This window comes from Mustela putorius, unplaced genomic scaffold (genome assembly GCF_011764305.1).
Source record: "Mustela putorius furo isolate JIRA1106 unplaced genomic scaffold, ASM1176430v1.1 tig00537227_pilon_pilon_pilon, whole genome shotgun sequence".
Classification (NCBI taxonomy): Eukaryota; Metazoa; Chordata; class Mammalia; order Carnivora; family Mustelidae; genus Mustela; species Mustela putorius.
The window spans coordinates 23316192-23329175 of NW_025422368.1; the positions used below are offsets into that span (position 1 = coordinate 23316192).

A 12984-nucleotide genomic window follows, 5' to 3' on the forward strand; every position below is an offset into this window, starting at 1 on the left:
AACCTTTCCTGTCTATTATGACAATCATTTCAAAACAGAGTGGTCATTTTCATATTTACAATATAAGAAAGAAATTCTCTTCCGAGCCAACGAAACCCTCACGGCCCAACCCTACTCCTTCAGAATCTACCTTGATAGGGCATGTGGTTTGGTCCATAACTGACCACCCAAACATTTACACTTCCACCTCCTGACAAAAAAAAAAAAAAAGACTACACTTGCTGGCACTTCATATGAATCAAAATTTGGTTAAGAAAAACTCTACTAATGGAGGACTGCTCAAGGGACATGCAACCCACCCACTGGCGTCCTATAATCTGCCATTAGATGAGGTCCTACATCCGGGTTGCTACAGAGCCAGGCGCTCTCATCTTGTCCCAGGAGAGGGCTGCTTGGATGGTCCTGTGGGCTGCCATTCTGCCACTGGCCAATAACAAAACATCGGGCGATACTATGTTTTAAAACAGCTCTATGAAACACCTCATTGTAGTGTTTACTGTAAGGAAGTTGTTAAGGCTGTTATTGACTCTATTAAACAGTGTCCTCTTTATGAGAGCTCATTGGAGAAATACTTCTCTGGTTTTCCTGGCAACATTTGTGCTTCCAGACCTTTGACTCAGTTCTATGTCAAGGGCCTCCTAGGGGAGTGCTGTAGGATACTCTGCTTCCCTTACAGCAAGGATAAGACTTCCAGGCAAAGCTGAGCAGACTTTACAAGATGGATTTTATAAACACGCCTCCCCCCTGACTTCACCTTAGTCGCTGAACCACCTTTCTTTCCCTTTGACCCAGTTGCCTTATTTATTTCTATTTTATCTTATGTGGTATGTATTTTTGAAAATGCCTTGCATTCTTTTTGGAACAAGGTGGGGCACATATTAACAAATAAGCAAGTAAAAAGCTAAAAGATCTAAGAGAAGCACAAGAGAGGGATGCAGCCTGAGATAAATCAGTTAAATAACTTGTTTAATAACAATTCAAGGATGGTTTCCATATAGAAGTACAATAGGAAACTTTTCTTCTCTCTACAAAATGAAAAATAAAGCTTCAGGTGTTACATGGTAGTCCCATCAATTCTAAAGGAAGATTTTAGTAGAGACCTTTAAAAATTATGTTTCCCCATCTTCATCCTTTTGATGTAATAATGACCTGTGCATATTATCCAGAATAATTCACTTCCTTATGTGTATGCATCAGACACATTCACAAACATAGAGAAAACTGTGCTGAACATCAACTGAAAATATCATGATATCCGTAATCTTCATGAAAGAACTATTATATCCTCAAACTTTTAATGCAGCTTGACATGCCTATACAAATGAAAATTACCCATCAGATAGTCACCGTTTTTAAGAGAGAGTAAACAGACTTACTTGTATAACATTACTGTATTTCACAATTTCTCCCAACAGTTTCTTATTCTCTGATTCATTTTGTTTTTGTTCCAGTTCTGCAGCATGCTGTAAAATGATTATCAAACACTCAGCATGGAAACATAGTAAACAGAGTACAACAATTAACAGCAACAACAACAGAAAACAGGTTATTTTAGGAACAAGGACTATAACCATGAATAAAATGGGCTGGTTGCTTTACTCTTGGTACTGTGGATAAGGGACCAACCATTAAATAAATGACTGTAATACAGTATGATCACGGTCTCAATTTGATGCTGAAATGTGGCCAAAAAATATCTTGGGATGCTTTTAGGTTAAAAATGTCAGAAAAGTACTAGGCTCTTTGGTCTTACAAAATTAATTTCAGAAGGAATACTGTCAGACAAACCAAATAATATAAAAATAGCAGGTGAATTTCAAAAGACTCAAAATAGTTTCAGTTCTGAAAGTAACAGGAATTTTAATAGCACAAAATTTTAAGTTCTATCAAATTTACATTCAGCCCAAACCAGAAGCAACAGACTTTCAATTTCTTTTTCTAGTCTTTCAAGAAAAAAATTAAGTACTATGCCAAGTAAAATATAACTGGATTTGAGATTCCTACAGAGATTCTGAATTGTTTCCAGTTTGATGTGAATCTCCGAATTAGTCTGGCACACCCTAAGAATTAGCAGCAGGAGTGTATTAGCTCCATGCCAGGAAACGAGAGGATCACACCCTGTGACTTCAAAGTCCCTTCCACTTTCAATGTGTTGCTACATCTATTCTAAATCTCTGTGCATTGAGTGAAATCACTAAGATACAAAATAGCTGGTTTGTTATTGCTGTTCTGGGTCTAGCCTAAGCCAGACCAATGGAAACTAGCCCTTACCTGTAATTTCTTCAGCAAGGCTGCCTCTGTGTGGTTCCCCTGTTTGGCTTGCTTAGCTTTCCAATATTGTTTCTGGGCAGAATATCGGTTCATAGGGCACACCTTAAAGAGGCAGTCTATGACAAAGCAACAAACAAAAACACTGTAACTAAGGCAACCAGCATTTCTTAGATTTTCCTTTTAGCCTACCCTTGGAACCTTTAATCCCTGAGTAGAAAGAACACCGAGCCCATCTCCCAAACTCCCCCATAACATCCATTCCAAATAATTATTTAGATTGCTAAAATACCTTCTGCTTCATTAGTTTAGGTTTTTGAAAAGCTAACATAGCTAGTGTAATTTATTAAAAAGTCAAGTCAACATAATCATTACATTATATATAAGGTACTTCTTAATGACAATGAGGTACCTGGTCTTAGGAAGTGAATAGAATGAGATTAGTGGTTCTCACTACTTTACCTCACCCTGCAAATTTAATTATTTATTCATGGTATGTATCTTTGACAGCCAATGTAATGCAAAAAGTAGAAACAATCAATCACAACAATTACATCTCAGAGGTGCCTGGGTGGCTCAGTCGGTTGACTGTCTGACTCTTGATTTCACCTCAAGTCATGATCTCAGGGTCATTAGATCGAGCCCCGCATCAGACTCCTTGCGATGCTTGAGATTCTCTTTCTCCCTCTCCCCTTGCTCCTCTCCCCGCTCATGCTTGCTCACTCTCTCTCAAATAAATAAATAAATCTTTTTAAAAATAAATAATTAATTAAATCGCATTTCGGTCACCCATTCCCCAAGTTTCCATATATCTGTACTAAATATCAAGATGGGACATCACAGTGGAATAATACAGGGAGTGTTATCTCTAAGTCAAAAGCCAAATATATTTTTTCTTTTTAATGAGGATGTTACAAATGTGATGAAAGAATCCTTCCAGTAACTACCAACAATCCTTCCATACAATGATTTTGTATGTTTGTGAAATGGACTACAAACCAGAATAAAGATTAACTCTCAATATTCTATGATAAAGAAGTAGGGATGCAGAAAACCCCAACATTATCTTCATTTTTTTTTTCCACAAAAAAAACTGTATTAACTTAATGTGATATACTTAATTTTGGTTGATGTGTTAATATTTAGGGTCATTCTCACTTTTTAAATATGTATCACAAAAATAAAATTCGAGGGGCACCTCGTGGCTCAGTTGGATAAGGGGCTGCCTTCAGTTCAGGTCATGATCCCAGAGTCCTGGGATCAAGCCCCTGCATGGGGCTCCTTGATCAGCAGGGAGTCTACTTCTTTCTCTGGCCTTCACCCCACTTGTGCTCTCTCTTACTCGCTCTCAAAAAAATAAAATCTTTTTAAAAATAAAATAAAATTCAGTCAATTTCACTACATTCTTGACTATATTATATATACTCAATCTTTTCTCTTTAAAAATAATTATAAAATTGGGGCACCTGGGTGGCTGGGTTAGTTAAGCATCTGCCTTTGGTTCACATCATGGTCTTGGGGTTCTGGGATGGAGCCCCACATTGAGCTATCTGCTCAATGGGGAGCCTGCTTTTCTCTGTCCCTCTACCCTCCCCCTGCTCAGGCTCAGGCTCTCTCTCTTTCAAATAAATAAACAAAATCTTTAAAAAAATAATTACTAAATTAAGTGATGGACTTGATCTCTTTTCAAATCTCTCTTACAGTTCTAAATGGCATAAAATGACCAAGAAATATGACTATACACTTTCAAAGAAAATTTAAAAACACAGAAAAAGCAGTGACCCTTTCTACAGCTTGTACTTATAAGCAAGTTCTATTGATTGTCCTCCCACCTGATATACATACAGGCTACAGAAAACTATTCATTTCTGGCTTAAAAGCTACTGGAGGAGTAAACATTTCATACATAGTGGGAAAACAGACACCTTCCACCCACTGAAAGTAGGCGGAGAGACCATCACAATTATAGTACGATTTAGGTATCACCACTTGGCACATGTGTGTGAGAACCTAATAACTAGACCTCAAAACTGTTTCCCTTGGCAATATATTTTATAAGCCCTAGAAATTATTTCCTACATATCAGTAACTACCAAGAAAATATACAAATTTTTTTAACACCAATATAGAGGCTGTGAATATCACAAAAGGAATGCTCCTAATGTAATGGGAGAGACTATTCTGTTCTGTATAGGCCAGAAGTTGAATTCTACATTGTCTAAGTGTAGCAAAAACACAGCTCCATATTCAAGTTGAACTGAACTCCATGACCTGTAGCCTATACTTCTGACTTCATCCATCCAGGAAAAGAAAGAAAAATGTGTCCCTCCATTACTTCAGATTCTTAACTAAATTCATTAGGAAATGGTCCTTTAAGGGAGAAAATATTTTTTCTAGATCACCCCAGTCACCCTCCTAATTAGTGGTATCCTTGGGTAGCTGGCAAGCAGACTGGGAGCGTCACGGTCCTGATCATTGTGGTTGAGTTTATTGTGAAGTGATGCCAAACATTCAGCCAAACCATGCTGAATGGCCTGGTTGTGCTGCTAGGTGCTAAGAACCAGGTCCTGTCCCCCAAAAGTTCACAGTCTTGTGGATGAGACAGTGTTGGAAGTTTCACGCTGGGGCTCTTCAGAAGGTACCACAGGACACAAAGATGCATGTCGCCCACTTCACCAGGGGAGGTCAGAATAGTCCACCCAATGAAGACACAAACCAAGTTTGAACGAACCAACATTAACTCAGCACATTGCCAAGGGGGTTCAAATGCACACAGGGGAGGAGGGGCATGCCACACAGAGCCGATGGCAGGTACAAAGGCAGAGGAGACTGCCAAGGGACCTGTCAGCCATATAGGAAACTACAGCCTAGGCTATGAATTGAGAATGGAGTGGCTGCCCAAAGTCGGGATCTGTAGAGCACTATGTGCTAGATTAGGAGAAGGGACTGCATTTCCTGGAAATGTCGAACTCTTAAAGAACTTGATGCTCTTCAGTGTGTGAAAGAGGATGTGAAGGAAAGTCAAGGGGACCCGCAGGAAGCCCTCTGCCGGCATGCTGGGGGACAGCGAGCATCTGAATGTGGGCTGTCCAGTCGTCGGGGGCTAGCCATAGACTTCTAAGAAAAAAGCAGAGTCAACAGGCTGAATAACCAGTGAGATGTGCTGTGGGGAGAAGCGAGAAGAAAGGAGGGTGAAGATGGCCAGATGAACAAGCTTTCGTCCACGGTGTCTGAGATGCAAAGCCTCGGATTTCAAAAGCTTTTCCATCGTCAGGGCCCTGGTTCCCTGGTCATGCTCAGCAGCCCCCCACTGGCCGCATCTCATTCCCCGCTACAGTAAATAAAGAACGGGTCCGTTTCTGTGTGGGAACTAGTATCAAGGGACTATTTTGGTTGATGGGAAAGAATGTGGAGCATACACAGATGTCCGTAAAAATGCTTTTCTTGTTGATGGTGGTGATGGTGACGGGGGTGTGTATGTGTGTGTGTTTAAGTCTCTCTTCCTTTTTGAGAAAACATAAAAAAGATCTACTGGTCTTGGGCGAGTCACATATCTTGTCTGATTCTCAATTTATTGCATAATTAAGGTGTTAATACCTGCCACGCCTCGTTCACAGGACTGCTGAGATTCGCAGAAAGAAAATCTTGTGAAAGTACTCTGTGAACTTGAAAACCTTATTATCAATGTAAGATATTATTATTAATATTGCTTCATTCATTCAGCAATTGCTCCCCAAAGATTAAGAAATGACCGAATCCTTACAGAGCTCCCAGCAAAGAGCAACAAGAAGCAGATTTCTCGGGTTGAACCTGAACACAAACCAAAAACGCTCAATTCACAACAAGGTGTTCACTGTGGTTTAAGATGCCACAGTGTGTGATAGTATAAAATTCTAAAATTTCCCAAAACAGCATGGCAGTGAGCAGAGGAGGCAATCTCTATTACCTTTAACATATGCAGACACAATCCCTCACACCAGCACAGGTGGAAACGTCCCACATTCACCCCCTCCCAAAACATCCCACATTCACCACCACCCCCAAGTAGAAATCCCACTCTTTCAGAGCTATACTCTCTCACCCTGCCCTCTAGTATTTGTTGGTCTGCTCTTTCTCTAAATTCAAAGGTATATAAGAAAAAGGCTTTCTGGGGCACCTGGGTGGCTCAGCCAGTTAAGTCTCTGCCTTCGGCTCATATCATGAACCCAGGATCCTAGGATCAAACCACACAATGGGCTCCCAGGAGGGAGTGTGCTTCTCCCTCTCCCTCTGCCTGTTGCTCCCCCTGCTTCTGCTCTCTCTTGCTATCTCTCTTCTCCTGTCAAATAAATAAATAAAATCTTTTTTAGAAAAAAAAAAAGTTAATTTTTAAAAAAAGACAAAGGTTTTCCAATCAGAAAGCAACCCAGTGTCTTTTGTTAGTTCAGTAACAACATTCTCTTCAGCATTTCAAGACTCAAAAAAAAATTTTTTTAAAGGAAAGTTTTGCCTCATAGAGCCAACACTAAAAAAGCACAAATTAAAGGAAGTAACTTGAGTTAAATTTTTTAAAAAGCTTAACCTGAAGACCTAAGGTCAATAATTGTGCAGAATTACAGCAGCTCAGGAAATGTGAGTAATCCTATAAAACATGATATATTCAGCTAGACAATATTATAAGAACAATGCCTTAGAATTAAAACCTTTTTTTTAACTACTCTGGAAGGAAAGTAAGCCTCCCAAAAGTGTTCACTTTAAACTGATAGAATCAGTAGCATTTTTTGCCTGCTTCTAAATGCTAGTGGAGAAAAGAAATATGAAAGCCATTCAAACAGTATAGAGCATACAATGTGCATTCCGAAGAACTACCTTTTCCACATGATTCCATGTAAATCTGGTAGGAAACCAGTCTAAACCTCCATTTAACAACACCTATCTAAATAGTTCTGAAATGTTTTGCTTTGTATCTGTACTACACCTTTGCATCTAAGGCAGTTTCTACATCCCTAGAAACTGTCTATAGGACCCCATTTGGACTACTAGATGCAAAATTATGTAATGGCCAACAACTTCCTTTGGTAATGGTGGAAAGAAAACTTTCATTTCTCTACCCTCCTAAAGATGTTGTCAAATTTAAATGACACAAGACATTAAACCATCAGCAAATGCCTGTCACAAAGCAGGCATTCAACAAATGGCTCTTTCATGGTAGCCTATAAAATTACCTCATACTGATTACAAGGAACATGGTTGCCAAGGGCTTGATTATTTCCACGTGGAGAAAGGTGGAGAGAGAGGGCGTCTGGAGCCTTCCTTTTTCTCTTTATGACATAAACAGGACGCAGCAGCATTCAATGAATATTATGGAACCTTCCCAATGATAAAATGGAAAGTAGTAAGAAAACTCTCCCTAGGGTAAGGGACAGGCACACAAGGGGCCATCCGACACTAGTAATTAGAATTCAGAGTTGGTCAGAAGACAGGTAACACATTCATTAACTGAAAATGTAACTGTAGCTCTCTTTTGTCTTTTAGTTTCTCTAAGAAAGCACCCTTAAATACTGTGTTTGTATTAAAAACTCTTTATGTTTAGAGTGTATTTTTAAAAAGAGTGTGTTTTGTTTCGCTTAGGCATGGAAATCTCAAAGGAAACCTCTACCTCCCTGGGTCATAGCCTAAGGCAAGGATAGAGAGGGTGTAAGAGTGAAAAAGTTCTCTAGAATTTTACAAAGGCCAAAGAAAATTTATTACAGGGATTATCAGACATTAAAGTTTATCAAAGTCCCTGGGTGGACAACCAGGAAGATGCAGGATAACTTCCTCTAGGCAAAAGTCAGTTATTTTACTACTAAAGAGAGAAAGAAATAGCCTTTTGTAGTTACAGACTCCTAGATGGCTAAAATGTTCAAACTCCAAGGGGCTTCAGATAAAATCTAATCTTTTCCTTCTTTGAGATAAAGAAGTAAAAATTCAGAATGAGCTGCCTAGGTTGTTCATGATAGAACCTCTAGATCAAAGTAAATTGTCAATATGAACAAGTTCAACCACACAGAGGGTGCTTGAATGCCTTCACAGGGGACAGTCTGGCCTCATGGTAGTAGGGATGGTCAGACCACACTAGGTTTGCTCATTCCAGTTTACTACCCTGGAACACTTTATATAACACCAAGAGTACTATACATGGATAGTCAAGAGACCCTGAGAGGTAATCAGGATTATTTCCCCCCCATCCCAGAGAAGGAAATGGAGGCTTTTCTTAAGACCACACCATTGGTAAGGAATCCAGCTGGAATTTGAACTGAGATCATCTGAACCCAACTCAGTGTTCTGTCACCTTGGGATGACACCATCTGGGAGCAAGTGTGTCATACAAAGGCAAAATCTGTACCACTTGAAAAGCTATTAAAATTGTACATGGACACCTTGAGGCCAGTTAGAACAAATCTAATCTGACTTCTATACCACGGCCCTAAATATGTGAAAACAGCATCTATCTCACATCCTGAGCTCATCTTTGGTTTGATTACCACAGCATGATCTCCTCACAAAATTCCATTTTTATTGCCAAATACGAAGAATACTTCCTCACAGTATATGAGATTTTAGCCAATTAAACATTGACTTGTTAAAGAATTTATTAAAGCAGTTATTAATGTATTTAGCAAGTATATGCAGTGGGAAAAAAAAAACTGGTCAGAGAGTGAGATGTGCCTCAGTTTCCATGCTACCACAGTCTTGCAATGTGTTTGTGTGTGTGTGTGTATACACACACACACACATCTCTACAATAATACCTCAAAAGAAACTAATTTAAAAAATGAAAAGAAGAGAAACTAATGAATAGTTTTTCATGGTAAATATGCCATATAGGCATATGTAATTAAATAAATCTTTTAAAGCATCAATATGTTACAAAAATCTTAGTCTCAAAAACATTAATCACCTCATTCATACATTAATGGGTAAATACTCAAAAGTAAATGGAAATTTATTATGCTTCATTGGGAGTACAGAGAAAAATAAAATTCAAATGCATCAATGCTAATTTTCATTCTAGTCAAGCTTTAAACTTGAGCATTAGACAAACCATTATACGACAGATAAGTGGAATATTTATCAGAAAATCATAATGTATAATTTTGCAATCAATTATCCCATTCTCAAAGTGTCATAATCAAGAATGTCATAGACAGACTGATTCAGAAGTCTAAATGCAAGTTACCTTTCTTTTTTTTAAAAAAAAAGATCTTATTTATTTATTTATTTATTTGAGAGAGAGAGAGAACATGAGCAGTTGCGAGGTGAGGGGGAGTCAGAGGGAGAGGGAGAAGCAGACTCCCAGTTAAGCGTGGAGCCCGACATGGGGCCCCATCTCAGAACCCTAAGATCACAGTCTGTGCCGAAGGCAGACACTCAACTGACCGAACCACCTAGGTGCCCCTAAATGCAAGTTTCTGAACCCAATTACACAAATACCAAGTTTGGAAAAAAAAACAAACAGAAGTGAATTTATACATACATAAATGCTTTGTATGTATATATATACCTAAAATATAGATACACATATATAATAGTTTTTATATAATATGTTCTATATTTTTATTTATATTCTTATTTATGTTTATAATATACTATGGTGTCTCTTATATATCAATGGTTACCACATACATTCCCTCATTTAATTCTAAAAAACTTTTTTTTTTCTTTGAGAAATATTTTATTTTTTTATTTGACAGAGAGAAACACAGCGAGAGAGGGAAACACAAGCAGGGGGAGTGGGAGCGGGAGAAGCAGACTTCCCCCTTGAGCAGGGAGCCTGATGTGGGACTCGATCCCAGGACCCTGGGATCATGACACAAGCCAAAGGCAATGCCTAAAGACTGAGACACCCAGGCGCCCCTAATTCTAAAAATCTTTTAAGATAAAAGTTAGTTTTATGAATGAAGAAAGAGAAACTTGGCCTATTTTAGTGATTCATCCCAAAGTCTCAAAACTAGTTTTTAGACCTAATCCACATCAATCTGTCCCCAAAGCCCACCACAATTTAATCAAAGGCATTCTGTATTTCTCAAATTAAAACACTCAATATGACAGTCTATCTTTCCCTGGTTTCATACTCCAAGAAATGCTGAACTTCTATAAGGACCAAAAATATTTAAGAGTATCTACGTATCTGCAGCTCTGACCTAAGAGAACAGCGAAGTAGCAAACTAGAAGCACTTGCGCAGAGAATTTTAGAGCATCACACCCTCTACTTCAAAAGTAACAACTTTCAAATAGCTGAACAATTAAACTGTTAATACAGATAAATTAACTTTATAGAGATAGCTCCCCTTTTTTAATCAATTTTAGCATGGCAATTATAACTCTAGGCATTAAAAAAAAACAACTTTTTAAGTCTAACGGGCTATTTTATGCCAATATAGTTATGTAATAGAAATATCTAGTTTGAAGAATTGCTTGCTGTTCATCATCTAGGTACAGAATTAACTGCTATTCTCATATGGAAAACCTCAAACAAAACCAGCTCACTGTACTAGGTATTTTGTGGGCAGCAATGTATCCATATGAACAAAAAAGATCATAGACAGATGTCCTTCCATAGACAAATGGATAAAGAAGATGTGTCCATATACACAATGGAATATTACTCAGCCATCAAAAAGAATGAATACACAACTTTTCTATCAACAGGGATGGGACTGGAGGAGATTATGCTGAGTGAAATAAGTTGAGCAGAAAAGGTCAATTATCAGATGGTTTCACTTACTTGTGGAACATAAGGAATAATGTGGAAGACATTAGGAGAAGGAAAGAATAAGTGAAGAGCGGGAAATCAGAGGGGGAGACGAACCACAAGAGACTGTGGACTCTGAGAAACAAACTGAGGGTTTTTAGAGGGGAGGAGGGTGGTGGGATGGGTGAACCTTGTGGTGGGTATTAAGGAGGGCAGTATTGCATGGAGCACTGAGTGTAATATGTAAACAATGAATCTTGGAACACTACACCAAAAACTAATGATATACTGTATGGTGAACTATCATAGCACAATAAAAAATTAATTAATTAACTAAAAATAATTTTTTAAAAGATCATAGAGTCCTAATCAGCATTATCATTGTTGATTTATGCCCAAGTTAGACTAGCTTTCTATTGACTACTACCATGATTAAAGTATCTATCACTATAGACAATTTAGGAGTCAAGGGAAAACACTTGGGGCACCTGGGTAGCTCAATCATGTAAGCCTCAGGCTCTTGATTTCCACTCAGGTCATGATCTTGGGGTCATGAGATCTAGCCCAGGGTCAGGCTCCACGTGCTCAGCGGGGAGTCTGCTTGAGGTTCTCGATCTCCCTCTGCCCCTCCTCCTGCCTCCCTTCTCTCTCAAATTAATAAATCTTCAAAAAAATAAATAAGTTTACAACAGTGTTTTACCAACTGTCATTGTGCAAACCAGGTTTAAAATTAATTTATATGGCTTCAGTTAGCCCCTTTGGAATGGACTGAAATGGAATGGAACATGAAGGGTTGGGGGAAGGCAGTGGGGAGGGGAAGGAAAGGAAATAGAGGACACTGCAACTAGCAAGTACTCTTTCAAGAAACTTGTTTCTGGGGTGTGTGTGTGTGTGTGTGTGTGTGCTGGATTACAATGTAAAATGTATCTCTTACTGACAGTTGCTTTAAAAAGTATTTGAAAGTCTCTGTTCTAAAGGACTACACATGGGTACCAGCTATGGTTAACAGAACTGAAAAACTTAAAACATACATATTATATATATACAAATGTATTATATTTATATCTGCACATATTACATAAATACGAATAAAAGTACAAATATTATACAAGTTAGTACAAATGTGTAAGATCCACATTTATAATAGATATGCCATAATAGGAGAGAGATTGAAAGAAATTCTGTGGTCGAGAGGACAGGAGAGGACCAAAGGAACTTTTTTTTTTTTTTCTCTATGAATGACTTTGGAAACCCCCCAAAACTATCCTTTTATTAATTGTTGCATCAAATTTTTTTTTAAGATTATTTATTTATTTATTTCTCAGAGAGAGAGAGAGCGAGCACAGGCAGACAGAGTGGAAGGCAAAGTCAGAGGGAGAAGCAGGCTCCCTGGGGAGCAAGGAGCCCGATGTGGGACTCGATCCCAGGACGCTGGGATCATGACCCGAGCCGAAGGCAGCTGCTCAACCAACTGAGCCACCCAGGCGTCCCTGTTGCATCAAATTTTTACATAGGCAATTACAATGGAACAGGAAGATGCCCTGTTAAAACTGTCTTCCTCCTTCTTACCCCCACTCTTTACTGGAGCGCGTATCTATCAGATGGTATCTTGCATTAATTAACATGTTTGCATGTAACTCTACATTCAGCACCTATTATCTGGTATATAGAAAATGCTCAGAACCTGCAGAAGGAAACTTCTGCCTAGATACCTGAGAAGCAATCATTAGAATCTCTTCTTTCTGCTCCCGAAGGTTTGAGGGTCTCAAGGTTTAAGGGTCCCTTTTGTCTTGTTAAAAGGAGAACATGAGAAGAGAACAATTGTGCTCTTGGCTCTCAGTTGACCCCTACTGCCTGATATCTCCTTGAGATTGAGGGCGGACAGGTGCTGCGGGTGTTGGGAAGGCACCTTTCTCATTACCAAGGACTGGGAAGGGTATTCAGGAAAGTTGTTTATCAGATTTTCAGATGACGCAGATTGGGAAGCAATAGCTAATTTG

The 12984-nt window shown here is 38.7% G+C and overlaps 1 protein-coding gene across 1 annotated transcript in view; it reads right to left on the reverse strand.

Moving 5' to 3' along the window:
• The window catches only part of ITPR2 (inositol 1,4,5-trisphosphate receptor type 2), a 502669-nt gene that overhangs the window by 407867 nt on the left and 81818 nt on the right, over positions 1-12984 (reverse strand). The window contains exons 3-4 of the mRNA XM_004776400.3: positions 2272-2387; positions 1377-1463 (exon numbers count right to left, since the gene is read on the reverse strand). Of these exons, the coding sequence (XP_004776457.1) occupies positions 1377-1463; positions 2272-2387 (203 nt within the window). The remainder of the gene's footprint in view (positions 1-1376; positions 1464-2271; positions 2388-12984) is intronic.